The sequence below is a fragment of the Arachis stenosperma genome, chromosome 9, assembly GCF_014773155.1.
Source record: "Arachis stenosperma cultivar V10309 chromosome 9, arast.V10309.gnm1.PFL2, whole genome shotgun sequence".
Classification (NCBI taxonomy): Eukaryota; Viridiplantae; Streptophyta; class Magnoliopsida; order Fabales; family Fabaceae; genus Arachis; species Arachis stenosperma.
The window spans coordinates 8704239-8731645 of record NC_080385.1 but is presented as its reverse complement, the minus strand read 5'-3'; the positions used below and the strand labels follow the sequence as shown (position 1 = coordinate 8731645).

The following is a 27407-nucleotide window of genomic DNA, read 5'->3' as shown; positions in this document are numbered from 1 at the left end:
AAAAAGTATACTAATAGTTATAAAATTAACCAAAATTAATTTTTTTTTAAAATAATTGAATCTTGATTCTAACTTTTAATTATAACATTAGTATTTTTTTCAAATTATATGTAATAATATTTGAAAGAAGAGAAATGAAAATATAGATTAGAAAGATAAGCAATGAAAATTTAAAACTAAATAAAAAATTAAAAAATATGTATATAATAATAATATTTTTTATTTGAAATATATTTTTTGTTAATTTTGCTTTCGGTAGAATACAAAGATAAAAAAATAGAGAATGAGAGAAAAAAGGGAGAAAGATAAAGATGAGGAATTAGAGTGAGAGTGAGAGTTTGTTAATTTTAGAAGAAAAAAATTTATTTTAATCGTAAAAAAATACCAGATGACATATTTTGATTTATGAAGTTATTAATATAAAATATAAATTACATATAGATTAAAAATAGTAGAAAGAAATAGAAAAATGGAGTGAGATAGATGAGAGATTTTAGGAAGGGAGTTTATTAATTTAAAAAAAAAAATATTTTCTCTTAATTTTAATAAGAGAGTATCATATGACACATTTGATTATTAAATTAGATAGTAATATATGATACATAATATAGGTATATTTTAATTTTAATTTTAACATTTCAATTTTAATTTTAATGCAATAAAAGAATGCCATGTTGCACATTTTGATTGTCAAATTAGTAATTAATTATTGATTTTGATAATGATAAAATAAATAGAGTGGTTGAAGGAATGAGAGAAATAGAGAAAGGAAGAAAGAAGAGGGGATAACTCTTTAATTTTAGAGGGAGATATTTGATTTCAATTACAATGAAGAAGTGACATGTAGCACATTTTGGTTATAAAAATAGTAAGGAGGGAGAAAGAATTTTTTAATTTTGGAGAGAAAGATTTAATTACAATAGAGTGACATATGATATATTTTGGTTGTAAAATTAATAAGAAAAAGACAAAAATTCTTTAATTTTAGAGAAAAAAATTTAATTTTAATTACAATAAGAGAATAACATATGACATATTTTGATTGTAAAATTAAAAAAAAATTTTTAATTTAAAAAAAAATTAATTTTAATTACAATAAAAAATAATATATAATATATTTTAATTATAAAATTAGATATATAATATAATAATAAATTAAAGGTAAAATATCATGCTTTATTTTTTCCTATGTAAAAAAAATTGAGAGGAACATTTCCAAATTTTTGAGTAGCTCATGGTATCATTTATGCTCTCCCCTTCTCTTATTATATGATTAATTTAATTCCGTATCTTTCTTTACTCATTTCTGTGTGTAAGTGTAACCCTATGTTCTCTCTCCCTGTTTCTCGATTAGATCTTACGGAATGGATTTAGAGTGAAGGAAAGAGGGATTCTTCTCCGTACGATACTTTCCTCTCCCATCACTCTGCCTTCTCTCTTTCTTGGTGCCTCCGTCGCGCTTAATCCCTTCTTCTCTCTCTCTCTCAGATCTAATAAGGTACCCTGTCTTTCTCTCTCTTCATTTCTTTTTTCTTTCCTTTTTCTTTTCACTGTGCTTCGAATACAGCTTCATTCAATACCTTCTCGTTCTTCTATTTGTTCATTTATGGCTAAAGACTGTTAAAAACAATGATTTTAAACTGGGGATGCGTGTTCTGTTTTGCGATTCCGACAATTTCTTTCGGGTAATGTAATATCAGGTTCAAGAGAATTTCTTTGTTTCTTGTATTGTATTATTGTCTTTATAAATCAAGAAGATATCACATTAACCCTGCTTGTGAACTGCATTTCACTTAATATGGTTGCTACTATGCCTGGTATTTTATTGAGTCAACGCGATAATTTAAGGTTCATAGATTACATACTTTAGTCCAATTAGGGGGATATCACCATTCAGGGTTCATGTGTAAGTGAGTTAGCTGGTGAAAATATTTAGTTACAGGTTATTTACTTATGGATCTTATAGCACTAGGCAATAGCAGATTAATATTGTCAATTGATGAAGACTTTCTTTTGTTTAGTGGTTATCTAATAAAATTCAACATTGTACAAAGCAATTTAACCAGGATGTGTTAATTGCATGCATTGATGGATGATGAAACCTGATTGGAGAGTGTGTTTTCTTAAAACGCTATTTTGTCATGTCACCTTTGAAGTAAATAAAAAGGTTTGATTGTTCAATATTAAAAAAGGAATGAACTAGTTTTTGTTAATTCCAACACACATGATATGAGTATATCATATGAATTTGGGCTATTTTTGTTCTGTTTGCTTTGTGCCTGCTAAAACTTTTACAGCTGCAGTGTTAGGGTGAAGTTTTGCTCTCTTCTATCAAATCTGTTTTTCAAACGTACTTATTTTGTGTCTCAGCTTACTTCGGTGAAATATTTGCGATGGCTGATAGCAATCCTTCCTCTGGATCACCTGGAGAAACTCAGAATCCCATACCAGATGGGAATGCACCTTCTGAAAGCGATCTTGCACTGGACAATCTAGCACAAAAAGTTCAAGAATCACTCTCCCTTGAAAGAAGGCATAAATTTTGGGAAACCCAACCTGTTGGGCAGTTCAAGGATGTAGGGGACACCAGTTTGCCTGAAGGCCCTATTGAAGCTCCAACTCCCTTGTCAGAGGTCAAACAAGAACCCTACAACCTCCCTAGCCTCTATGAATGGGTAACTTGTGACATCAACTCCGATGAGATGTGCAATGAAGTATACACCCTTCTTGCAAACAATTATGTGGAGGACGATGAGAACATGTTTAGATTTAACTACTCAAAAGGATTTCTGCGCTGGGCTCTTCAACCTCCTGGTTACTTCAAGAGTTGGCATATCGGTGTCCGTGTTAAGACATCCAAGAAGATGGTTGCCTTTATAAGTGGTGTTCCTGCTAAAATCCGCGCTCGTGATGATGTTGTTAATATGGCAGAGATCAATTTTCTTTGTGTTCATAAGAAGCTTAGAACTAAGAGGCTTGCTCCTGTAATGATTAAAGAGGTGACCCGGAGAGTGCACTTGGAGGACATATGGCAGGCTGCTTATACCGCTGGAGTGGTTCTTCCGACTCCGATAGTAACCTGCCAATACTGGCACAGATCCTTAAACCCGAAGAAGCTAATCGATGTTGGGTTTTCACGGCTCGGTGCACGAATGACAATGAGTCGAACAATCAAGCTTTATAAGTTGCCAGAATCAACAGTCACCCCAGGTTTCAGAAAGATGGAAATCCATGATGTTCCTGCAGTTACTAGACTAATTAGGAATCATTTGAGCCAGTTTGTCGTCGCACCTGATTTTGATGAAAACGATGTGGAGCATTGGCTTCTTCCGAAGGAGGATGTTGTTGATAGTTATCTTGTTGAAAGTCCTGAAACTCATGAGGTCACTGACTTCTGCAGTTTTTATACGCTTCCTTCTACAATCCTTGGAAACCCAAACTATTCAATTTTGAAAGCAGCGTATTCCTTCTACAATGTGTCGACAATGACCCCCTTGCGTCAACTGATGAATGATGCTCTCATTGTAGCAAAACAGAAGGACTGCGACGTTTTTAATGCATTGGATGTCATGCAGAATGAAACCTTCTTGAAAGAACTGAAATTTGGACCAGGTGATGGGAAGCTTCATTATTATCTTTACAACTACCGGATAAGGAATGGGTTGAAGCCATCAGAACTTGGCCTTGTCCTTCTGTAGCTTAAAGTTTACAGAAAATTTATTGCAATTTATGGATTTTGAATTACAATCGTTTTGCTGATAGACTTTGTATCGTTGGTTGCACATGATGTTAGACTTCAAATTTTGCCTGACTATCTGAACAAAACAAACACATTAGACACTGAATTTTCATGGTTACGAATTTTATACCGAGTTATGTCTTTGTTGCATAAACCTGAAAGAAAGCAGCAGTGACCTATCTGCTTCAGTTCATACCTCTCATCTCCATCTATATTTGTTTCCCTGCCTTTGCTCACAGCTGATTTATTTTCTTTAACTTTCCAATTGTCATGACAGGTTTATTGTCTTGGTTGGCTATGAATATTTCCAGAACAGATTAAATATGCTTTTAGGTGGACGCAAATATTTCTTGTGTTGTTAGATCAAGTCCCATTAGTTTTGATAACAAAAATTGAATATCCTCAATCTAAATCCATATCATGGCTTTTAATTAAAAGCCAGAGAGATACGTAATGAATAATTCGAGCTGGATATAGTGATTAGTACTTGCTGGATGAAAAAGCATTATGTGGTTTGTTTATATCGCTGGGGTGACTCTATCAATGCTTATACTAATTTATTAGGATTTCATAGTTAAAATTGTTTTGTCAAGGGTCAAAGGAAGTTCATATTGGAAAAGTAAATTGATAACGAAGTGCCCTTAAATAGATCTAAAGCAGTGCTTTGTTAGCAACAATACAGAGCTGGAGAAGAATTTCTTAGTTTCCATTAACCATCACCATCCTTTCTATGATTTTCTTATCTTTTTTTTTAAAAAAAAAAAACTTTTATTGAGCTATGCCACTAGTGTTTTATTTTAGCAATGATGCTAGCAATGGCAACTACTACTATCCTTCGGTGACCAAATAACATGAAAAAAAGGGGTCAAGAAACTATGGTTTTTATGTAGATATAATAAGAATGGAGAACTTTTACAATTTTACATAAAAAACACAGGTAGAATTTATAATTAATTTTACAAAGGACTACCAATAATTCTCCCCAAAGAGAGGGCTACCGAATCCAAATCCAAAGCCCGGTTTCTAATGTTGGCTTTTCACTCCAGCTCCCACTATACATTTGTATCTTCTACCCATTTTAGCTTCTTCAATCAGATACTTAAAATGATGATGTAGCTTGAGAGTGTCTACATAACATTACTCATCAGAAGCAGGAAAGAGGGGAAGAGAAAGAGAGAAGGAGGGGGGGGGGGGGGGTTGGAAGGGCACAAGAACCATCATGGTTGATATACAAAAATAGACATATTAGAGATAGAACAAACTTCCAGACATTCAAATATCTGGGTAAACTGTGACCTATTTACATAAATATATATGTTATTTACAGGCATAAGCATGATCCGAATTCCCTTACTTTTATCACTATCACTTAGAGATGACAGCTAAGACATGACAAAAATACAGAGATGGAGAGAGAAAGAAAATTCGTATCCCTTGCTCTCTACCTTTCAACAAAAAAATTGACAGATTGTTGTATATTCATATCTCCAGCTCCACACACAATTTCTTATTTTTCTCTCCATCTCTGTATTTGTGTCCTACGATAGCTATCAAACACTACATAATTGTAGAATAATCATGCTAATAGAGAAGCAAGAGAACCTCCAAAATTGACACATCAGGATACAACAAAATAAATAGAAAGGGAGGCGATCATACTTAGTACCCTCTTAAAACAAACCCTTAAAGTATCCATCAATCATTCAATTATTATTGATCAAAATGAAGAAGCCTCCTGCGACAAGTGAAGCAAAAATGCACAAATTCACTCACGTACGTTCCTTCGCGCTATCATCTCTGTATGCTTTGGCCTTATCAATAGACTTCATGGCTTCTTCAAATGATTTCTGAGTGCAACATTAACAAGTAACAAAGGAGTATTTCAATGTTCCAGCACAATACAGTTCTCAAAGGGAATTTCCAAGAAATCAATAATCCATACTAAATACTTGTTTTATCCTTGTAAGCAAAATAGTGTTGTGTCAACACAAATAATAAAATTTGATAAATAAAAGGCAGAAGGTGTTTCATTGCCATTATCACACATATTTCAAGTTTTTCTCCACACACTTTCTCAGTTAAAGAACGTCAATTTGTGTTGCTTATTATCATCATCAGATTAACTTCAATATAAAAATCAAGATTTAATATTTTGGCTCAGTAACATATAGTTTATACTTGTCAAAAGATTATAATAGAAATTTCAAAAGGAAACAGGATAATAAAATAATAGAAAGGCTATATCATTGAGCTGGGATATCTGGTCACCAAAATTGGAAGCTTAAGAAAAGAAGCACCAGGAAAGGGGGAAATCAAAACTCTTACCCCAGAATTTTGCCTTTCCCACAAAGATTCTCCACTTTTATCGATGATAACTATTCCACCCAATATAGCTCTGCAAGAAAATATTCCATCAGGTTTATCAGCAACACACTTTTGAACAAAAAGCAGCTAAACAATTGTCAATTATTCAGGTCAATTATTCAGATGTATAGGTTAATGTTGTGTGCACCCATGAACAACAACAAATTAGTCCCAGGTCCCTACAAATGCAAACTTCTGATACCTCAACTCTGCGTTATTTGCTACCAGAAATTAACGAGATGATACACCGGAGTAATGTTTGAGTAGTCTCCATGTGACTTTAAGGTCACAGGTTTAAGCCGTGGAAACAGCCAGAGACATAATTATTAGGTTAGGCTGTGTACGTTACACACCCTTTGGATGCAGCCCATCCCCAGACCCCGTGTAGCGGGATGCTTGTGCCGGGGATGCCCTTTTTTTAATGCACCCACATGGGCATGGCACCTTACTCTGCCTCGTCCTCCTCCCACCTCATCCTTTGTCCTCATCCCATCTACACTGCTTATTTAAGTTGGTTAACCTTCAATTGGCTATCCCTTGTCCTCATTCCATCTATATCGCTTATTTAAGTTGGTTAACCTTCAATTTGATTAGGAAGCCGTTGGAACCTCATCCTCTTGTCATCTATAGACTTATTCTCCAAGCTACTTCAAACTATAAACTTTTGCATTATATTCACATACTTTGAATTGGAAAACCATCGTAAGGAAAACACAAAATCACTCTAAGAAATATTATGGTAAAATGTCCAGTGCATTTGATTTTGGTGAGACATCATGCTGACACACAGAGTGGATATATCCCACCCCATCTATGTCTCATCCATGGTATGAAATGATACGATATCCAAAAGAGCGTGAGCACACTTAAATCAAATCTTTTAGGCATGTCACTCCAATGCAAATAATATTTGATGGATTCACAATGAGAGTTCTCTATTCCATGCCCTTTTTTGTGAGTGTTTGTGATATGCATACACTAGATGAACAGGGCAGGATGCATATTGTGCTTGCCTTCTAATGCATGGTAGCTCCATGTCAAATGAAAACAGGCACAGTTGTGACCAGCATCAGTGGCTGGGTAAATACAGTATTCCTATATATCATATACTTCCAATTCTTAAAAGCTTTCTTCCCCTAGCAACTGCTATACAAACTATACATAAGCTGTTAGTGCTACTGTTTATTAAATCCTTAGTAGATTATTAACTTTCTTTTACTATTTAATTGACCTTTTGTACTTATGGAAACATTAAATTCATAACTTGGATGAACTAAATACAAGGTACGTTTACCACTTGATAATTATTAAGTATAATTCACGGTACATCAATATACATTTTCACCTCTCACTAGACAATATCTAAAGATTTTGCATTGTTCAAGAACTGGTAATGGAAACTGAAAGGAATTTTTCCGTGTAATGCTCACATCTATATGCACATATCCATATACGAAATTGAATAAAAATCATAGCAATAAAAAGGCAGAAATAGAAATTGCATTAACCACTAAAAACTGCATAATTAAAACAAAAAGAAGCCACATTACGCTGCAAAGCCGAGATTGAGGAGAGAAGATCTCGCCGTCAAAATTCGAATAGCAAGCTCAAACTTCGAAGCAATGCCGCCTCCGCCGCCACCACCACCACCACCATATTGATGCCTGGACCTTTGTTGGTAACTACTACTCCCACGACCGTATCCGTAAGAATACTGCGAATAGTAACTGCTGCTACCACCGGCAGCGGTGGAGCGGGAGCGGAAATTGTAATCGGCGCGCTTGCGATCGTCCATGAGGACCTCATAAGCCTCAGAAACCTGCTTGAATCGAAGCGTGGCGTTGTCCCTGACGACCTTGGGCGAGTGGGAGTGCTTGTCTGGATGGAATTGAAACGCCAATTTCTTGAACGCTGCTTTGATCTCTTCCGTTGATGCGGTTCTGTGCAACCCTAGAACCTTGTAATGATCCATTCTTGCGATTAATTCTTATTTTCTCGGGAAAGTGATGGGAGGAGAGGTAAGCGGGATGGTTATTCATGGCGCGAAGAAAAGGAAGTCGTCGTGGAACCTCTTCGGCCGCTTCTTTTCTCCTGCTTTTCAATTTTTCTTCACGGTATATGGATTATGGAGTCAAAACTGGGCCACAGTATTCAACGGCCAAGCCCAAACAATTTTGGTTTCGATTTCTACTACACTACGCTTTGTTGGTCAAAAAGTATTATTTCTCAATAATACTATAAGAAAAACCTTATTTTTACAGCCATTTCACTTTACACATAGGGTTGATAATATAGGCTTATTTTTTTTAAAACAGAAATTAAAAGGTTCGGTTTGTACTCTTAAAATTTGATTTTTATACATTTTTGTACCCTAAATAAAACGGTGCTACATTTAATAGGTTTTTTTTTAAAGATAAGAGGTTATATTTCATTAATTGTTGAAAAATGAAATATAAAAATGTCTAAAAGTAAAACATCATAATAAAAGGTAAAAATTTTTTAAAACAATACACTGAAAGTATTCATCCAACGGTGTATGGTCGAAAAACGAAGAAAAATCTTAAAGAAGAAAGAATGATAAATGAAATTGAATGAAAACTATCATGGAGATGACGATCTAAACTGGGAGTTCTTTGGATTTCACGGAGCAACTTGACAGAGCTTGCTAGAATGGCAGACGACATTGAAGTAGAACCTTCAAAAATTAACTGGCTGCGAGCTTTCCGGCAGTTTCAACAAATGATAGCAAGTAATTGAGGATTACGGTCAACATTCTTAAACGGGTTAAGCATCTCTGTTGATGCAGTCCATCATGTTCAAAAGTTCCTTAGGACTCTGAGGTAAAAGTTCCTTAGGACTCTGAGGCGGAAGACAGTCACGAAGATAACTCTGAGACCATACTTCTTTAATTCTAGAGCAATCGATCAAATAACGAGTAACTGTTTCTATTGTTTCATGATACCAGGGCATATTGGCGATATAGATGGAATGCGGTGATGAATCTGAGCAAGTACCGGAAGTCGGCTATAGAGAGCTTTCCAAATAAATAGTTTAATTTTGTGAGTCAAATTCAACTTTCATAGATTAATCCACGATTTTTTTCTGCTGCATATAATTAGGACGAATGGTAAAATAAATAATCAATTCTATAACCTAAAAATGTATCATATTACTTGAATTTGTTCAAATTCCATTACAATTAATATTAATAGTTTATAATCTTAAAAAATATAATTTTTAATCCAATATCAAAAATAAAAAAATGTGATAATACACACATTAATTTTAAAATATATAAAATATCTAATCGATAGAGTTTTTGTAAATATAATTAAAAAATAAAATATTTTTATGTTTAAAATTGGATGGTTTTTACGCTAAATGAATACTTTTTTTAATTATTTTTGTTAATAGTAAAAAAATATTTTTAAAAACATATACAGAGATCGAATTTTAGTTTAATTTTTTATATATATTCTTTTAAATAGTTATTCAAATATTTTTATTAATATTTGGATCAAATATATAAGTAATTTATCAAATACAAAAATTATTTATCATTTATAAAAATAATTATTTTTTATTTTGATCTGTAAATATTTATTTAAAAAATAAATATAATTAGATAGAAATATAAAATCTTTTATACTATTAATATATTAAAATTAAATTAAAAAATTAAGATTTTTTTATTATTTTTTATCTAATTTTATAATATTTTAAAAAGATTTTATAAGCATATTTTGATTAGTGATTTAACAATTCGAGGACGTTTTTGTTGATTTATTTTGTATATCTTTTACTATTTGTCGTAGATCACATCCGAAGGGCAAAAATGGAAAAATAATATTTTGTCCTTTTCATTTACCCTTTCGAATATAACATTCCCTCTCAGCTTTTTGTAGCCTCCTTTCAACTCCACGGCGCAGATCCGAGGAGTTTCACTATAACTCTCTATTCCCTTTCGCTTCTACAGATTCAACGTTTCAGGTACTTCTTCCATTTTCTTCATCTCTCTTTATTTATCCATTAATAATCTCCCTCGTTAATCAAATTTTCTGTTTCGAAATTAGTCACTACCTGGTTATGAATCTGGGGCTTATGTTTTTCTTCAATGCCGTTTTTGAAACCTAGAAACTTTTTTATTTGATTTTCGGCGCCCGTGTTAGGTTTTATGCTAAAAGATCCAATTTTTTAGATTTGTTAGCTTGGTGTGGTGCACTGTATCTGTTGTTGTGAGTAACTGTTACGAGTACAAAGCTACGAACCAACATGTATAAATATTAAATAAGTCATAAACAATAAGATCGTTAAATCTTTTTGGGAAAAAATATTTTTTTAATAATGTTTTAACTCTAATTTATTTCTGTCAAAGCATTGAAATACTAATATGCTTCATTTAGTTTCAATACTTAAGCTTTGCTTGTAAATTTGAGATTTTGTAAGGATTGATATTCTGATAAGGACTAACTGTTTCATCAGGTGTGATCAATATGTACCGAACGTATTTGATAAGTAAAAATGATGAACATGTAATGCATGGCTTGATAGATGTTGTGGGAATTGCTGGATTGATTTGTTTTTAGATGCTTTTGTTAGTGTTCATGAATGTATAATCAATGTGACCTTAAATTTTGAATCATCAACTTTTAGAGCCCTTAAGATATTGGCATGCTCCACCAAGTTGTGGAGAAGTGGGCAAAGGGGTATGTGAACCGTTATTGCATATATCCATTGCCCTTTAGAATGTCTTCTCCAGATAATAAAGGAAAACAGAAGTTTAATGCTTGCACTTCATCTTGTTTGGATTGCAGGTTTGGCTCTTCTGTTACATCACGAATGTTTCCATTTGAAATTTCTTTTCTTATAAATTTATTTATTGCTCCCAAGCTACTGATTTCCCTGGAGACCTGGGATCTTTATGTCCCTTCTCGATTATCTGTTTCAGTTTTTTTAGGGTACTTTGCATGTTCGGATTTGTTTGCTATTTTGTTAACAGAAGTTCCGCTGCTTTCTCCAGTGATGGCAGGTTTGGCTCCAGAAGGAACACAATTTGATGCACGTCAGTATGACGCCAAGATGAGTGAATTGTAGGTTTTGTTCTTACTATTCTTCACTGCATTTAATTCTTTAATTCTTTATTTGTGTATCTTGTCTGTTATTTGGTTCATTGTCTTGAAAAATGAAAATTCAATTGACAGGCTTTCCACTGATGGACAAGAATTCTTCACCTCTTATGATGAAGTCTATGACAGCTTTGATGCTATGGGATTGCAAGAAAATCTTCTGAGAGGCATATATGCTTATGGTATGTATTGGCTGCCCCTCTCTCTTTCTCTCTTATCTTGTGTGCTTATTTGTCAGTTGTCAAAAGTATGGATTGGTTCAAGAATCATTAAACACTCTGGAGTCATGATTCGATCTAATACATTCTGACTTTTAGCATTGTTGTGTTTGATGCATTTACGATGTTGAAATTTTATAAACCCAACCCATTTAGTAGTGCAGTAATCCACTAAGTTTAATATTAGTTCTGGTAAAATTTATAAATAAATTGATATGCCGCATCAGTTTCATGTGAAACTTTCATTTAAAAATAATATTATCAATTTTGATTTGTTGTCAATTATTTAGCCACTGGGTATGGTTTAAAATGGGATTGATAATGTAACTATGAAGTAAAAGTTTTCTTCATTAAATGAGAGTCTGCAACAATTAAACAAAGTGAATCAGTAGGATAAAATGTTGTTAGTAATATGCTTTTACACAACCAAATGTTTCTCTAGCTTAATATTTTCATAAGATAATTGTATTATTTTTTATTCTTGTTCTGCAGGTTTTGAGAGGCCTTCTGCAATCCAGCAAAGAGGAATTGTTCCTTTTTGCAAAGGTCTGGATGTGATTCAACAGGCTCAGTCTGGAACTGGGAAGACCGCTACATTTTGTTCTGGAATTTTGCAGCAGCTTGATTACGGATTGGTTCAGTGTCAGGCTCTTGTGTTGGCACCGACAAGGGAGCTAGCGCAGCAGATTGAGAAGGTTATGCGAGCACTTGGCGATTACCTTGGTGTTAAGGTTCATGCTTGTGTTGGAGGGACAAGTGTTCGTGAGGATCAGCGCATCCTCCAAGCTGGAGTACATACTGTTGTTGGTACTCCTGGACGTGTTTTTGACATGCTACGGAGGCAATCTCTTCGCCCAGATCACATAAAGATGTTTGTTTTGGATGAGGCTGATGAGATGCTCTCACGTGGTTTCAAGGATCAGGTTTGTTGGTTGCTATCTTGTTAGTTGACTATTCTATTCTTCTCCGTCCTATAATTGTTGGCAATACTAATTCTGTTCACCTCCTGACAGTTTTAAGCTTGGGTCTTGCTTTGTTTATGAAGCAAATTTTCTCTGCCAAAAATCTTTATGGATGCCTACTTAGTGTTATTCTGAACCAAACTTCTTTGCGACTCTAAGAATGGTGTCATGCATTGCTTAAAATAAATAGTGTGCTTTCTTGTATGGCATTGATAGAAGAGGGGAGTTTTAGGATATATATACAGTGTTTTTATGTCTCTCTTCTTAACACGGGCAAATATGCAGAATAAAGTCGTTTTCTGTTACATATTTAGTAGTTGTGTTCTTTCATGCATAGCATTATAACAATTTCGCTGGTGTTTGCAGATCTATGACATCTTCCAGCTACTGCCAGGCAAAATTCAGGTTGGAGTGTTTTCTGCTACAATGCCACCAGAAGCTCTTGAGATTACAAGAAAGTTCATGAATAAGCCAGTGAGGATCCTGGTTAAGCGTGATGAGCTGACCCTCGAGGGTATCAAGCAGTTCTATGTCGATGTTCAGAAGGAAGAGTGGAAGCTGGAGACATTGTGCGACCTTTACGAGACTCTGGCTATTACTCAGAGTGTCATTTTCGTGAATACCAGACGCAAGGTGGACTGGTTGACTGACAAGATGCGAGCCAATGACCACACTGTCTCAGCCACCCATGGTGACATGGACCAAAACACTAGGGATATTATCATGAGGGAATTCCGGTCTGGTTCTTCTCGAGTTCTCATCACCACCGACCTCCTGGCTCGTGGTATCGATGTGCAGCAAGTTTCACTGGTCATAAACTATGATCTGCCTACTCAACCGGAAAACTACCTCCACCGTATTGGCCGTAGCGGGCGTTTTGGAAGAAAAGGTGTTGCTATAAACTTTGTGACACAGGATGATGCCAGAATGCTGTCTGATATTCAGAAGTTCTACAATGTGAATGTGGAGGAGCTGCCATCCAATGTTGCTGATTTGCTCTGATGAGTTAATTTTTGTTTCTGTTAAGTCATCAGGGCCTACTTTTTTGACAATTACCATTATATCCCTCTTTTGTGGTTAAAAAAAAAATTGTTATCTGATGCTATTCATGATGGAATTGGATGGATTCTACAAAACATGTTTAATTTATTAGCAGTGCTGTTGTAGCCTGCCATTCCTTTTTTTTATCTTTTTGTCTCTTCAGAGGTGTATTCACCTTAATTTCCAACCATGCGATATTTGCCCAAGTTCTAAAATTGAATCTAATATGGAACTAATTTAAATTAATTGAACCACTTACTCACTTCGGATAAATTTTGATGACAGAAGGGCAATCTGTTCAATAAGCTTCAAAGAACCTAAATTTCATTTATAAAGTGTTTGATATAAATGTAATTTTATTAATTATCAGCAACAAGTCTATCAAATTTTTTTTCCCATATAACATAAAAGTGAAGAATCCTGCAATTATGTAATATATATGTTTATATATTCTTGATGTCAAATATTAATTGAATTTGATCAAATAATTTTTATCATCAATAATTATGACGATTCAATAGTTAAATTCATAAAAGAAGAAAGAGGGAACCCCCCGCGGGAACGAATTTAACAAGAGGACAAATTGAATAATAATAATTGAAAAATAATAAATTATAATTTATATAAAAATTTAATTTTTATACTTGGTAGTATAAAAATTTTATACAGACAACTAATTATATATTGTCACATCAACAAAAGTAACATTTTTAAATTCATTACTTAAAAAGTTATCTAAACACATGAATTCGATTAGATAATTATATAAAATGTTTTATAATATCATAGCATCAAAATATTTTTCAAGTGAATAATAACATTATCATATATAAAGTTCAAGACTCAAGAAAATACTTTAAGATTTGATATTTTTAAATTTGTTCGATAATATTTTATAGAGTTAAAAGTATCAATTATCATATTTTGAGTAAATTTTGGAATAATCTCCTGAAATTTTTTTTTTCTTTTTTGGCATTTCTTAGTATCAACCTAATAAAAAGTTATTTATATACATGTTCTTTTTTTTATATAAATTAAGCTAATTAACCTTAATGGGTAAAAAAATGATTATAATAACACATAATAAGAAAAAATAATTAAAAAATAAAAAGAAAATAAGTTATTTTTTTTTTTTGGATAATAAGTTATTGTTTTACCTTAACAAGTTAGAACTTGTGTTTATTTGGATTTGCTTACATTCTAAAGGTTTTATTTTTTTTTATTTTTTGGACATAGCCTTGGGCCAGATGACTGACCCGGCCTAACAACCAGAACTCACAAACGTTCCAAGACCCGGCCTTTTTTAAATGGGCTGCCTTTTTTAATCAAAAAGCACATACACTGCACACACTTTTTACCAAAAAGATAAAAATACACACTACACACACACATGTATATATACATAATATTACATACTTACTACTAAAAATAAAAATAAAAAGGTTTGGAGAGACCATTGCCAGTTTGCCACCCTATGTCCCCCATGATTCTGCCACCCTGAAAAGGAATTTATTTTGACAAAAAAATACAAGTGAGATTTATAAATTGTAATACTTTATATTACAACATTTGGTTTTGGTGCCAAATCATTGCAGTGTGGCTGAGAGAGACCCATGCCGAATTCCTTATCGGTTAGGTCTTCCAGTGGGGCTAAGGCTTTTAGTTTGTAGATAATGATTGGTTCAATGATATGAAACAAAAAAATCTGAAAGCAATAGTACTATAGTGACATTTAGTTTGTAGATGATGATTATTGGTTCGATGATATTGACACCCAAAAAGTAGCTTCAACTTATGTTGCCAGTTGCCACATGCACTTACCAAGAAAATAGTTTATAACTTGAAGCATCCAAATCACTCTGTCTATCTACTTTGTGCTCTCAAATCTCAATGATCAAATCCTCGGCTTAATATTCCATACTTAACCTCTTTTTTTTTTTTCTTATATGATTTTATGTAACTGATTTCTCACACTGAAATTAAATTCCAAGTTTTGGCCTTTTATTTGGCTATTTGACTATTTCCGACTTCTTTTCCTTCTTCTCATATATAGAAAATTAGAAATACAATAAAATCGATGAGGGATAAGATGTAAGAATTTCAGTGTACACACAGAGAGTAAATATCATGCTGAGTTCTTTTTTTATTTTATTTTTTTATACTTACTCTATATGTTGTGTACTTCTTGAATTTATACGTGAGTGTAAGTCTAATACCACGTGTTGAACATGTGTAGAAAACTTGCACAAAATGTTCCCAGCAAATTGTGGAAGGCGTTTTTTGATATTTTGCTTTTTGGGTATTGTAGTAACTCCCATACCAGCGTAATCCACCAAATTTTCTAACTTTTTTAATAGACCATTCTTATAACAATATATAAATTAATATGCGCCTATTTATCACTTCCACGTGTGAATGCTAGTCAAAGTTAAATTAAACCATTCAATTTTTCCTCTTTACTTAGGCTTTGTTTGGTTGGAAGGAAAGAAATAAAAAGGAAGGAAATAGAAAGGAAAGAAGAGAAAGAAAAGAAATTGAGTGGAATTTTATTTTCCTTGGATATGTTTGGATGAAAGAAAAATGAGAAGGAAGGAAATAGTATATAATGTTATGAAAAGACAATTTTATCCTTAAATATTTTAAAATATATTAAAAATTAAAGGGTAATATTGGAATATTGATACAAAATATATTTTCCTTCCATTTTCCATCCATTATTGGAGGGAAAAAATTTTCAATGAGTCCCACCCATTTTTTTACACTATTCATTTTTTCCCTTTAATTTTTCCATTCAACCAAACAAAGGAAAATAACTATTTTCCTTCCAATTTCTTTCCTTCCTATTTTCTTCCTCCCATTTTCTTCTCAAATAAACACACCCTTAAAGATTTTATTATGTATCCATATATCTTAAGAACACGTATTAACTAAATTTAAAGAGAATAAATACTTTTTTAATCATACTTTAAAGTTTAAACTTTAAACTGATAGTAGTTTATTACTTAGCTTATTTATCACTGAAACAAAGTATGAAGGTTTTATTAGATTTTTTGTTAACATGTTTAAAGAGTATATTCTAAATGTAATATAAAAAAATTGAAAAAAAATAATTATATTTTTAATATATTAAATACATAAAAATAATGAGAAATAAAACCAAAAACAATAACATATTAAGTATAAAAAAAATTATAAATACAAAATTTCAGTTCGTTTAATTTATAAATATTGATAAAACAATGAAAGAATGAGATAGTTATCAACACAAATCCGAACACATCACAACACTTAAACATTATACGAATTTGGAGTTCAAGACATGGAAACGGCAAACCCTAAAGTAACGATCGGCATTGATTTCCACCACTCCCTATTGTTCTTGTAATCGTCGGAGGGTAAGACTACATTGAGTTTTTTTTGTGGTTTGGTAACAACTCTGTTGTGGTCAACGCTACTATCACGACAATCCTTCGTGATGCGGCTATTGGAAGGCGGAGACTTCGATAGCTTCTTCTTATTAGTAGTTGGACGTGAACAGTAGCACAATTTTAATTTGGTGAAGAACTTTTTTATCTTCGAATGTGGAATTGAATTGTTTGTGTATAGTAGCTCTGATGCCATGATAAAATTGTGAAATAATAGAAAAAGAAAAGAAATGATGAAAAAATTTGATTGATTGTTGATTAATTGAATTGAATTGTAAATTATGAAAGTAAAACTAAATATATATAGAGCATTTACCTATGAAAGATAAAAACAAAAAAAGATAAGATAAATATAAGATAAAGATAAAATAAAATAATAAACTAAAATTGTAACTGAATTTATGTATTTTGTTTGACTGAATTTGTAGGGTACAAGACTTCTTTATTGTTATTATAGGAAAAAGTAGAAGAGTAGTTTAATATCATTAAACCTAATCATATTTGAATAACCTTTTAAATAAATAATAAACGAAAACATTGACATAAAAGACTTTCAAACAGTTGTTTGTTTTAAAAAGATTTGAAGCAACACAAAATGCCAAGAAAATACAACTAAGAGAAAACTCAAAGCCACCACCGCCATTTTTCTCTCTTAACAATTCATTCTCTCATTCCACTGTTGATTTCCAACATGGAATTCAGATCCAAGTCATGCAGAGATGAGAGCCTTCAGATTGGAAGCTACAAGAATGGAGGACGATCAGGAAGAAGAGCAGTGCAAGATCTGAGGTGTTACAGTGCAAATCATGCGGTGAAGACTGGTAATAGTAAGAATAAAGAATCAAAACCTAATTGGAATTTGAATGATCCAGAGTTGCAGAGGAAGAAGAGAGTAGCTAGCTACAAGATTTATTCTGTTGAAGGCAAAATGAAAGGATCTCTTAGGAAGAGCTTCAGGTGGATCAAGAACACATGCTCCCAAGCTATCCATGGATGGCGTGGTGATTAATTAATACGTGGTTTCACGAGTTAAGTAAGTACCTTAATTAATAGCACTCATGAAGAACAAACGTTTATTTCATAGGTAATATATTTTTCTTAAAAACTTTTAATTTTTGTTGTTTTGTCCACCGTATATCATAGATTCAAAGGTAAGTAATTTAGACATTTCACTCTAGATGTAGGATTCGTTTGGGCGCTATTTTCGAAAAATATTTTTTTTAAATGATATTTTTTTAAAAGATTTTTTTTATAAAAATAAAAGTGATTTTATGTTTAAATATCTCATGTAAAAAGATCTTTTATCTATTAATTATGTTTGGGTAAAATAAGATAAAAATATTTTTTTATTCATTTATTATGTAAAAAATATATTTTTTTTAAAAAAAAAAATCTTTTAAAAAAAGATGTAAATTATAGCTTTTAAAAAATATATTTTTTTTAATTTTTCGAATACTTTTACTTTTATTATTAAAAATTTGTCAAACACACTAAAAATTTTAAAAAAAATTTTTGTCATTGAAAATTTTTTTTATAGATTGAATAATATTAGAAAAAAGATTGATAAAATAGTAAAATAATATTTTAATTATTTTTAAATTTTTATCAACTTGCTCGCTAAAAAAATTGATCCATAATATTATGCTTATTCAATTTTAACTGAATTTAACATACTACTTGTCGTTTGTCACTATCCATCTAAAAAGTAAATACATATTCAAAGATAGCAAATTCTTTGATGCCTATAAATGTGATGTCGAATTTGTCGAAATTACCTTTTAAAGTAAATTTTAAATATTTAAAAATTATTTATTTTTATATTTTTTAAATTAAATATTAATATTTATTCTTTTTTAGTAAATTAGGCAATTTTCTATAGGCAGCCAAGCAAACACCTTCAAAGATATATAAAAAAGTGACTAAAAATAAGAGGCTATTGACAGTGATACTATACTGTAGTTTTATTTTGGATTCTAAATCTACTTAAATTAAATTTTCTCATCCTTAGGAAAGGCTACAATTTAAGGTGTCACATATTATAAAAATGAATGCAAGTTGAATTTCCTAATCTTCAGTGCGAATTTAGATGTAATATACTATACTATAATCTATTTGAATTTGAAAGAAGTTAACAAATTCTGACTACTTTTATCATCGTAAGAAAGCAAGGAGAGAAAGAGAATAAATGTGAAATGAAGTTTTCTCCTCCACTCTGGATGGTTCCTGCTGAATTACTAGACATTATTATTGAATGTTAAGTAAAGCGGCAAAAGTGTTTTAAAATGCATTCAGTAAGTATCAACTTACTAAATAAGTAAATAAATCGAATATGTTTCTATCTTATATGCTGAATTCGCACATCATGTAAAACAAACTAAGCTCTCAATGCTCAATATAGTAAGATGGAATTAGCTTTTATATTTTATTTTTATTTTTATTTTTTGAGTAAAGTGATAATTAGATCTTTGAAAATGTTGACTTTAGACTTATTAGTCCTTGAAGAAAAAAAAAACCAATTAGATCCTCTAAGATAACAAACGGTAGACATGTATGTTTTTCTGTCAATGAACAGTGTGAAACGAAACGGAATTTTTTATGTATTTCGTTATTTACAGTATTACATGTCTCGTTACTGTCGATATAGTTTTGGACAGTGAAATATTTATTATCTTTTGAGTTTTCATATACCATTTATTATCTTCTCTCTGTTTATCATAAATCCTATCAAAACAAGTGAATTTTGCTCCAAAAGTTGTTATTTACAGGACTATCTTTCATAGATATACACGTTAGAGTAATTAATAGTACATATAAGTATTACTGTTAAGCTTTAGTTGATGAATTGATAGAAGAACATCTTGTGTCCACCGTTTACTATCCTAGATGATTAATTGGTAAATTTTTTTCTTTAGGAACTAATTAGTTCAAAGTCAAAATATTTAAGGACCTAATTGTCACTTTACTTAAATTTTTTTTGAAGTATTGGAATAATTATTTGAACGGATCTGGATTTTTTAAATTTTGAATTTCACTTTAGAAAGTAAATTGTGATCTTTCACCATTTATTTTAAAAGTGAGACCAAAAATAAATATGAGAAAAAAATTATTAAATAATATTAGATTACACTTTATTCTCTAAAATAAAAATTTAAAATTTAGAGGATGTAAATTCTAGGCTAATTTTTTTTATATTGTTTAAATATATGTGTAATACATTATTATTGGAAGATTGGGTGTTTTTTTTTGATATGGTGTTTTATTCAAATCGGACGGTCCGATTTGTTTGAAGAGAAAAATAAATTACAAATCGGAGGGTCCGATTTGTTTGGAGAAAAAAATAAACTACAAATCGGAGGGTCCGTTTTGTATTTTTTATTTTTTTTATTTTTTAAAATAAAAATCGGACGGTCCGATTTCAACATTAAAAATTTTTTTTTTCGAATTCACAAATCGGACCGTCCGATTTGTGATTGTTTGTTTGAAAAAAAAAATAAAACAAACAAATCGGTGCATCCGATTTATACATCACATACCAATGTGAAACACACTTCTGTTCACAGCTTCTTGTTATACACTTCTCTCTCTCCCACATAAAAAATAACAAGCGTAAATTCTATTCGAACGGATCTAGATTCTCCCTAAAACTAAAATAGTAAAATGCACGGCCGTTTCCCACTGTGCCAGCAGCAGCTATTATTTAATAGACTACTCTAAATGTTTCATCAGGCATCCATCCTTTATCATCTTAGTTGTGATACTCATGTTCAATGTATTTCTTACTAGTCGATAAATTTGAACGTTATTGTTAATACATAAAAAAATAATTAATGTAAAATTCGTTAAGATAGAAAATATATAATCTCATCATCAATAGTCTTGGATGGATTCAAATCTTAGTATTCCTTTTATGAAATATAAGAGACCATAACATGAATGGAGAGATGAGTTCAGATAAGATGAATCAAAGTCTTACCCTTACGTCCTATTTAATGATGGAGAAATCTATATAAATTCCACATTCGAGACATAATAACTATACAAAGTATTTGCTTGTGTTTTCTTTAGTTAAAATTTAGGGTGCATGGAAAGTAGCTATGAAATTACAGGCTTACCAGCCAGGGTAAAAGGTATCAATGTATCAAAAGGGGGCAGAAAACAAGAGTCGTTACTACATAATCTACACCTAAAATTTTTATCCACAAATAATGGGAAAAAAAAAACACAACTTATTACCGGGAAAAAGAGATGAAAACAAGAAAGAAAAGAAAGCAAGAGTAATAATCAATGTCACATGAAACGTGACAAAATCACAAAATATTATGAAAGATTTAGATAGAGATATCGATATTAAGAGTAAAGTAGACATTTTTTTGGTACACCACAAATTGTATGAACAGAAGCCCTTTTACGAGGCTAGTTTTTGTCAAGGAAACTACCTAAAGATATATTTATTTTATACTTACCGGATTATTTCCAATTTGTTTGCTGCTTTTCTTCAACAAATGCAAAGATAACACTCACTTCCGTAGTTTGTGCGAAAGAGTATAGAAGTTTTTCAGAATTTACAAAGGGTAATCGAAGAGTGGCAACTCCTAATACTGTGCCCTCTCATCATTGAAATGCAGGCTTTCTATGCCTTTAACAGTGGACTCCAAATTCTTTCCGTTTGCTGGGTTTCTGCCAGAGGTTGGTCGGTTGAGCTCAGATGATGTGATGGGTGAACTTCTTTGAGGGCCGGACATTTTTCGAAGTGCACCTTGAGTAGATTCCATGGTGAGGGGACGAGAGGGCTCTGTCTCACCACCAACGAGCGCATCACGGCTGCTGGATACAGCACCTCGCCTGTTAGATCCACTTGAGAGGAAGAAATTAGAACTTGGCAACTGCAAAAAACATGAATAAAATTTCATGAACAACATGGAAACTAGCCACAATATAGACATACCCTGTTGACCTAAATCAGTAGGAACTTTCATTTTGTAATAATAAGGAAAGATATACCAAATAAGGAAATCACAAAGTAAATCAGGAACAGCTACTGCACATAGACCACTTTCATTCTATTTGCGAAGAGATCATACCTCACATGAATATTCAAACTACAAACTCTTCATGCTGGTCTGAATACGTGAGTCAAGGAATCGATTTTGTTACTTTCTGCCAATGATTTTTACTATATTTCCTCATTTAGATTTAATGTTACTTCAATAGTGAGTATCTCTATCAATTTTAGAATATTATCTATTTATTTAGCATGGAATAAATATTTAGGGATGCATAATAATGGGGAAGAGAAAAATATGAAACTTATGCATAAACAGACCATCATCTTGGAACTTTCCAAGTGAAACATGTAAAATATAATGAACATAAATTGACCCAAAATTATATAGTCGCACCATAGCATCTTTAGATCCAGTCGAGTCATTTATAAGTTGGGCTTTTTGTCTAGATAAGATTCCATCATTAGCAATGGGTCCAGAGTGTCTTCTACGGGTAGGATCTGATGAAGACCAACCAATTCGCCTACCATCTTCTCCACCTACACAAAATGAGAGAAGGTGAGTTGAACATCAAAATTAACAGGAAAATAATATATAACAGAACAACCAGGGGATCACTGAATCCTATGAAAGCACTCTTCAATATGACAGACTATAAATGCCTCAATCAAGGTAGAGAAAATGATGGATGAGAGATGTAAAGCAAAAAGAAAAGTATACCTGACTGGCCGTCAGCATTCAAAACAGCTGATGGCATGCCAGAACTTGGTCCAGCAGCAGGAGCCTGCAAGAGTCACTTCCAATGAAATAATCCAATCTCAACAATCAGAAAGTTAACACCACCTGATAGCACAATGTCACTTACCACAGCACGGGCAGGAGGAGTGGCAACTTGAGATTGTTGATATTTCAATATGGTCCAATCGAACACATAATCAAACTGGAATCCTGGAGCAAGAGGACAAATTACATATTAAGATAGACACTTAGTATTCTAGTAGTACACCGAAGATTGAAATATAAAAAGGAAAAGAAGGTTCAAACCTTCACGAATGAAAAGGTCACGAAAAAGTCTCTTCAAATAAGCGTAATCTGGTTTATCATCAAACCTAAGTGACCGGCAGTAATGGAAGTATGACGCAAATTCTGAGGGATAGCCACGACAGAGAGACTGACCAACAAGCAATGCATAATCAGTTACAATTTTAAAATAGAAAGAATATAGATACTATGAAAGAGAACAATTTTTTTAATCACATAGTAATACCTCTATTGAAGTAGAAACTTTCTTCTCACTGATTTTTTCATATTTCTGTTTCTTATTTCCTGCTTTTAGTCCCTGCCAAGGCAGACTGCAAAAATACCAAATAAAAGATTATGGGTGATAACGAAATATGAGAAATACAAAATAAGAATGGTGGAAAACAAATTACCTTCCCCTTAAAAAATACATAAGAACATATCCAAGTGACTCTAAATCATCCCTGCGGCTTTGCTCTATTCAAGCATGAAATAATATTTCAGGTCAGATCCATGGCTCAATAAAAAATAATCAAAGGGTTTTGAACAAGAGAGACATTTAAGGGCATACCAATTCCAAGATGAGTATTCATGCTAGCATACCTAGCCGTTCCTGTCAAATTCTTATTCTCTCTGCAGAGCAAACAAGCAAGTCAAATTCATAGAAAGCACACAAGAATGTTGACAGCAAACAGCCACAAAATTATTTATAGATTTATGTGCTACTCTTTTACCATAAATCTCAACAATTAAATAGTCAGTCTGTCACGAGCAGCAATATCTAACATTTCAGATATTGGTTTTCCCATAATAAAGGATTATTCTAGAATTCCAAAAATCCAAAATAATTTCATGTTGAAACTTCTAACCATGGTACATAAAATCAAATAAAATAAATAATAAGTAAGAATGATTGTAGAAAAGGGGACCTGTAAGGAATATGCTGATGTGTAGAAGTGTCCCTGTATTTCTTAGCGAGACCAAAGTCAATGATATACACCTACAGAAAAGGAAAATATGAAGAGGATACATCAATATAGTATATGGAAGAATTTTCCTTTTTTCTAAAACATGAAGAATTAAACTAATACTTGATTCGCACGCCTCCCTAAACCCATGAGGAAATTGTCTGGCTTGATATCCCGATGCAAAAATGATTTTGAATGAACAAATTCAACTCGATTTATCTGCAAACAATTCAAGATTATGTCATTTTTAATAAAATAAGTGAAAGTAAATTAGAAGGATGTCGACTTAATAAGGTAAAACCTACCATCTGATCAGCAAGCATGAGAACAGTTTTGAGAGACAATTTCCGACTACAGAAATTGAATAAATCCTCAAGACTAGGGCCCAGTAAATCCATCACAAGCACATTGTACTCTCCTTCTACGCCATACCATTTCACATTTGGGATCCCAGCTGCCAACAAACCAAAAATAGTTTAAGCCGAGTGATTAACATGAAAAGTCAATGAAAAGCAAAGAGCTCCAAAGAAAAAACAAATTTCAGTATGATAGAAGATTACTTCCTCCTTGCAGTATTTTATACAGCTTTGATTCATACAGCAACTGAGGGTGCTTGGTTTTGACATTTTCCTGAAAAAGAAAGAAAACCAAGACAATAGCATGCTCGATCAGACACACATGACTTGTCCTTCAATAATTTAATTTTGCAACAGAAATATGCAGAAACCTTAAATTGCCATGCACTACAGCACCCCATAGCTCTAATATATCACTCTTAAGAAAAAAAAACTAGTTCTGCATATTCATTCCTTCGAAAGTCACTAAAACATTACAATTCTCCTAATTTCAGCAGCTCTTGGAATTTTCTCAGCAGCAACAACACTATTACAACTTTACAAACACCAATTTCATTATTACTATTTATTCTTCAAAATTAAAATAGGTAGATCAGAGTACTCACAAGCTTAATCGCAACCTCTTCATTTGTTTGAATATTAGTACCTACACAAAAAATTTTAAAATAAATTAATCTGAAAAACTTAATCGGAAAATTTGGAAATTAGAAGTTCAATTATGTACAAAAAAAAAGAGAGGAGAAAAAGCTCACCGAGATAGATCTCTCCAAAGGATCCGCTACCAATTTTCCGACCGATACGGAATTTGTTCCCAACTCGAGGCTCCATTAAAGGTCAACCTCTTTTGACCAAAACCCCAAAAAGGTTTGGGAAATTTGAGAAGAAAAACGAAACACAAGCAACAGAGTTTGAGCTCTATGACTTGAAGGAGTAGGTCATGGAGTCGTTGTGGAAGAAGGGAGAGGACAGAATTGAGAAATGTCAAAAGAGCTGAGGGCAAAATTGGAAAAACAAGAGGACAGCTAAAAAAGAGTGTGCGACGAAAGAGGGAGAAAAGAGTGAAAGATGTGAGAAGGTTCGCCGTCACGCGCTCACCTTCCTGTTGCAGAAGCAATCTCCCGTTTTCATTTCATTTATCAATACAATCAATCATTTGATTCATTTCTTTTTTTTTTTATTTTATCTTGTTTTATTTTTATTTTCTGGGGCAGTACACAACCCAAATGAATGCGAAAAAATATTTTAGCCTGACAAAAAGAAAGTATTCTAAAAATTAAAACAACAAAGAATCTCCTTAAAGATATTGTGAATTGACAAAAAGATAGTCAGATTTAACTAGTCAATTTGTCTTTTTTTATTAACAGAAATAAACTTTTACTTTCTTTTCTTTGTTCTCTAAAATATTCGTGTTTTAAATATATATATATCGACATAAAGATTATAAAATAATAAAATATTGAAAAGAAAAGTTTTCAATTTTCATTTAAAAAAAAAAAAAACTGAATAGAGTAGATTCCATTAAAATCAGTTTAGTTTTTTTTTTAAGAATGTGCAAAAAGTTATAAAATCACTTTTATGAGAATCCGAAATAAATGTACCCTAATTAAAATAGACATGTCGAATTAAAATGGATTTTTATTTTAATAAATAAATTAATTATAATAATTACTAAAATAAATTATTTAAAAAATATTTATCAAAATAAATATTCTTTTCTTATCTTGTTTAATTTACAGTGTAAATTAGATATGTGTATTTTTTCAATTTTTATATATATGTGTAAATCTTATACATGTTATCTCGTTTATACTGTAAACGAGATATATGTATTTCTAAATAATTAAATATAATTTTTAAAATTAATAAAAAATATTAATGATTTAAATTGAGTTAATACTCAAAATGACCCATGAAATTTGCCCCCAACTCAATTTAGGTCTCAAGGTTCCAATTGACTCACAGTGTACCCTGAAATTTTGACCTGTGGCTCAATTTGGCCCTTAAGCCGTTTTTCGACACCGGAAAATTGACCTAGTAATTTTAAATGGCACCTAGCACTATAGCAGTCTCTCCAAGAATTGGAAAGGATGTTGTGAAGAAGCAGACAAGGCTTAGGTAGTTCTAACAGATCAGAGCTTGTTTGCATGGTGGCTGGGTGAAGAACGCACACCGTGACAGAGGTGGGAAGATTCTGCATTGGTGCGGTTGATGTGGGTTGCGTCCTATTTTTTGGTGTTCTGGGACGGATTCCAATCCAAAAAGACCATTTTATGGATGCCCTAACTATAATGTGAGTTGGTTGAATTGTTGCAAATTGATTGTGTGTCTTATTTTTCAAATTATTGTTGGTTTTGTAGTTGTTCTTTCTCTTAATTTTTTTTAGATTTTTGGTGTTGTAGACTAGCGGTAAGAGATGATGCGTTGAGGTGTAGGCTTAGGTTTCTCCTTAGGTGCTGGCCTGGGTTTAGGTGTGAGTTTCGGTTGGAGTATCTCCTTCAACGGAGGGGTGGAAACAGATTTAGGTAGGGGCTTGGATACTGCGTTGGAAGAGCCTTCAATTGTGCTATTGATGGGTGATTTGATATGAAAAGGAATGGTTGGTGTATCATTTTTTGGGCTAGGTGTGGACCCTCTGACATCATTTTCTTTACCAGTGGCATTGGATGTTAACTCTATCAATTCAGGTGTTTCTTCCTCTACCATGGGTTGAAAAACTCCATGCTCATAGTATATGTGCACTCTTCCTCCATTGTTCTTTGCATAGAAGCACATCTCTACCAGCTCTTTGTCATGATTTAGTGCTCGCAGTCCACTCTTCATAGGTCTATCGGGAACAAGCCACCAACACTCAACCATGTTATCATAACCTAGGACCTTGTAGTAGTCTCTCAGTGAAAATACATCTAATACATCCTCGTTCAGCCCAATCAACTCATCAATGTGATCATTATTATAAACCAAACTGTCATTTGGTTTGGTGACAAAACTACCTCCATTATGATACATAATCGTTATACCTCCATCCATCTACAAATAAGATTCAAGAGACACAATAGTTAAAAACAACATTGACTTCAAAATTGAACATAATAATTCAGATTATAGACAATTCAATTGGGACTTAAATATATTAAAAAAGTTAATCAATCAAAAGTGTTTTGGCTACCATTAAAAAAAAGAGGTAT

General features: G+C 32.3%; 5 protein-coding genes across 6 annotated transcripts; 3 read left to right on the top strand and 2 right to left on the bottom strand.

The window, feature by feature from the left end:
* The first annotated feature begins 1282 nt into the window (after positions 1-1282).
* On the top strand, positions 1283-3961 carry LOC130950675 (glycylpeptide N-tetradecanoyltransferase 1-like). Its single transcript, XM_057879232.1, has 2 exons — positions 1283-1498; positions 2371-3961. The coding sequence occupies exon 2, from the start codon at positions 2394-2396 to the stop codon at positions 3696-3698; it is 1305 nt and encodes a 434-aa protein (XP_057735215.1). The 5' UTR covers positions 1283-1498; positions 2371-2393; the 3' UTR covers positions 3699-3961.
* A 1023-nt stretch (positions 3962-4984) lies between these two features.
* LOC130948274 (chaperone protein dnaJ 72) lies at positions 4985-8176 on the bottom strand. Its single transcript, XM_057876987.1, has 3 exons — positions 7654-8176; positions 6065-6134; positions 4985-5586 (listed from the first exon to the last, which is right to left on the bottom strand). The coding sequence occupies exons 1-3, from the start codon at positions 8073-8075 to the stop codon at positions 5509-5511; spliced, it is 570 nt and encodes a 189-aa protein (XP_057732970.1). The 5' UTR covers positions 8076-8176; the 3' UTR covers positions 4985-5508.
* A 1760-nt stretch (positions 8177-9936) lies between these two features.
* LOC130948745 (eukaryotic initiation factor 4A-10) lies at positions 9937-13596 on the top strand. The gene is made up of 5 exons (XM_057877601.1): positions 9937-10093; positions 11124-11193; positions 11305-11411; positions 11940-12370; positions 12776-13596. The coding sequence occupies exons 2-5, from the start codon at positions 11126-11128 to the stop codon at positions 13409-13411; spliced, it is 1242 nt and encodes a 413-aa protein (XP_057733584.1). The 5' UTR covers positions 9937-10093; positions 11124-11125; the 3' UTR covers positions 13412-13596.
* Positions 13597-17566: 3970 nt separating this feature from the next.
* On the top strand, positions 17567-17884 carry LOC130949004 (uncharacterized). Its single transcript, XM_057877846.1, has one exon. It carries the CDS (start codon positions 17567-17569, stop codon positions 17882-17884), a length of 318 nt encoding a protein of 105 aa, XP_057733829.1.
* Positions 17885-21153: 3269 nt separating this feature from the next.
* Positions 21154-25343, bottom strand: LOC130948803 (casein kinase 1-like protein 2). 2 transcript variants are annotated; one of them, XM_057877674.1, is made up of 14 exons: positions 24975-25343; positions 24828-24868; positions 24427-24496; positions 24172-24320; positions 23990-24085; positions 23828-23898; positions 23470-23531; positions 23312-23375; positions 23146-23230; positions 22923-23049; positions 22744-22826; positions 22599-22662; positions 22275-22417; positions 21154-21717 (listed from the first exon to the last, which is right to left on the bottom strand). In XM_057877674.1, the coding sequence occupies exons 1-14, from the start codon at positions 25048-25050 to the stop codon at positions 21691-21693; spliced, it is 1158 nt and encodes a 385-aa protein (XP_057733657.1). In that variant the 5' UTR covers positions 25051-25343; the 3' UTR covers positions 21154-21690. The 2 variants fall into 2 exon arrangements, with proteins under 2 accessions (XP_057733657.1, XP_057733656.1); XM_057877673.1 differs by having other exon boundaries at positions 21154-21758; positions 24975-25340.
* Positions 25344-27407: the final 2064 nt, after the last annotated feature.

Coding starts and splice junctions, on each gene's coding strand:
- LOC130950675 (XM_057879232.1), top strand. CDS start 2,394: ATGGCTGATAGCAATCCTTCCTCTGGATCACCTGGAGAAACTCAGAAT.
- LOC130948274 (XM_057876987.1), bottom strand. CDS start 8,075: ATGGATCATTACAAGGTTCTAGGGTTGCACAGAACCGCATCAACGGAA. Junction 6,135..7,653: donor CTCAATCTCGGCTTTGCAGC/GTAATGTGGCTT, acceptor ATTTTCTTGCAG/AGCTATATTGGGTGGAATAG. Junction 5,587..6,064: donor GGGAAAGGCAAAATTCTGGG/GTAAGAGTTTTG, acceptor TGTTGCACTCAG/AAATCATTTGAAGAAGCCAT.
- LOC130948745 (XM_057877601.1), top strand. CDS start 11,126: ATGGCAGGTTTGGCTCCAGAAGGAACACAATTTGATGCACGTCAGTAT. Junction 11,412..11,939: donor GAGAGGCATATATGCTTATG/GTATGTATTGGC, acceptor CTTGTTCTGCAG/GTTTTGAGAGGCCTTCTGCA. Junction 12,371..12,775: donor CACGTGGTTTCAAGGATCAG/GTTTGTTGGTTG, acceptor TGGTGTTTGCAG/ATCTATGACATCTTCCAGCT.
- LOC130949004 (XM_057877846.1), top strand. CDS start 17,567: ATGGAATTCAGATCCAAGTCATGCAGAGATGAGAGCCTTCAGATTGGA.
- LOC130948803 (XM_057877673.1), bottom strand. CDS start 25,050: ATGGAGCCTCGAGTTGGGAACAAATTCCGTATCGGTCGGAAAATTGGT. Junction 22,663..22,743: donor CTCCTCCTGCCCGTGCTGTG/GTAAGTGACATT, acceptor TGACTCTTGCAG/GCTCCTGCTGCTGGACCAAG. Junction 21,759..22,274: donor CTGGATCTAAAGATGCTATG/GTGCGACTATAT, acceptor TGTTTTTTGCAG/TTGCCAAGTTCTAATTTCTT.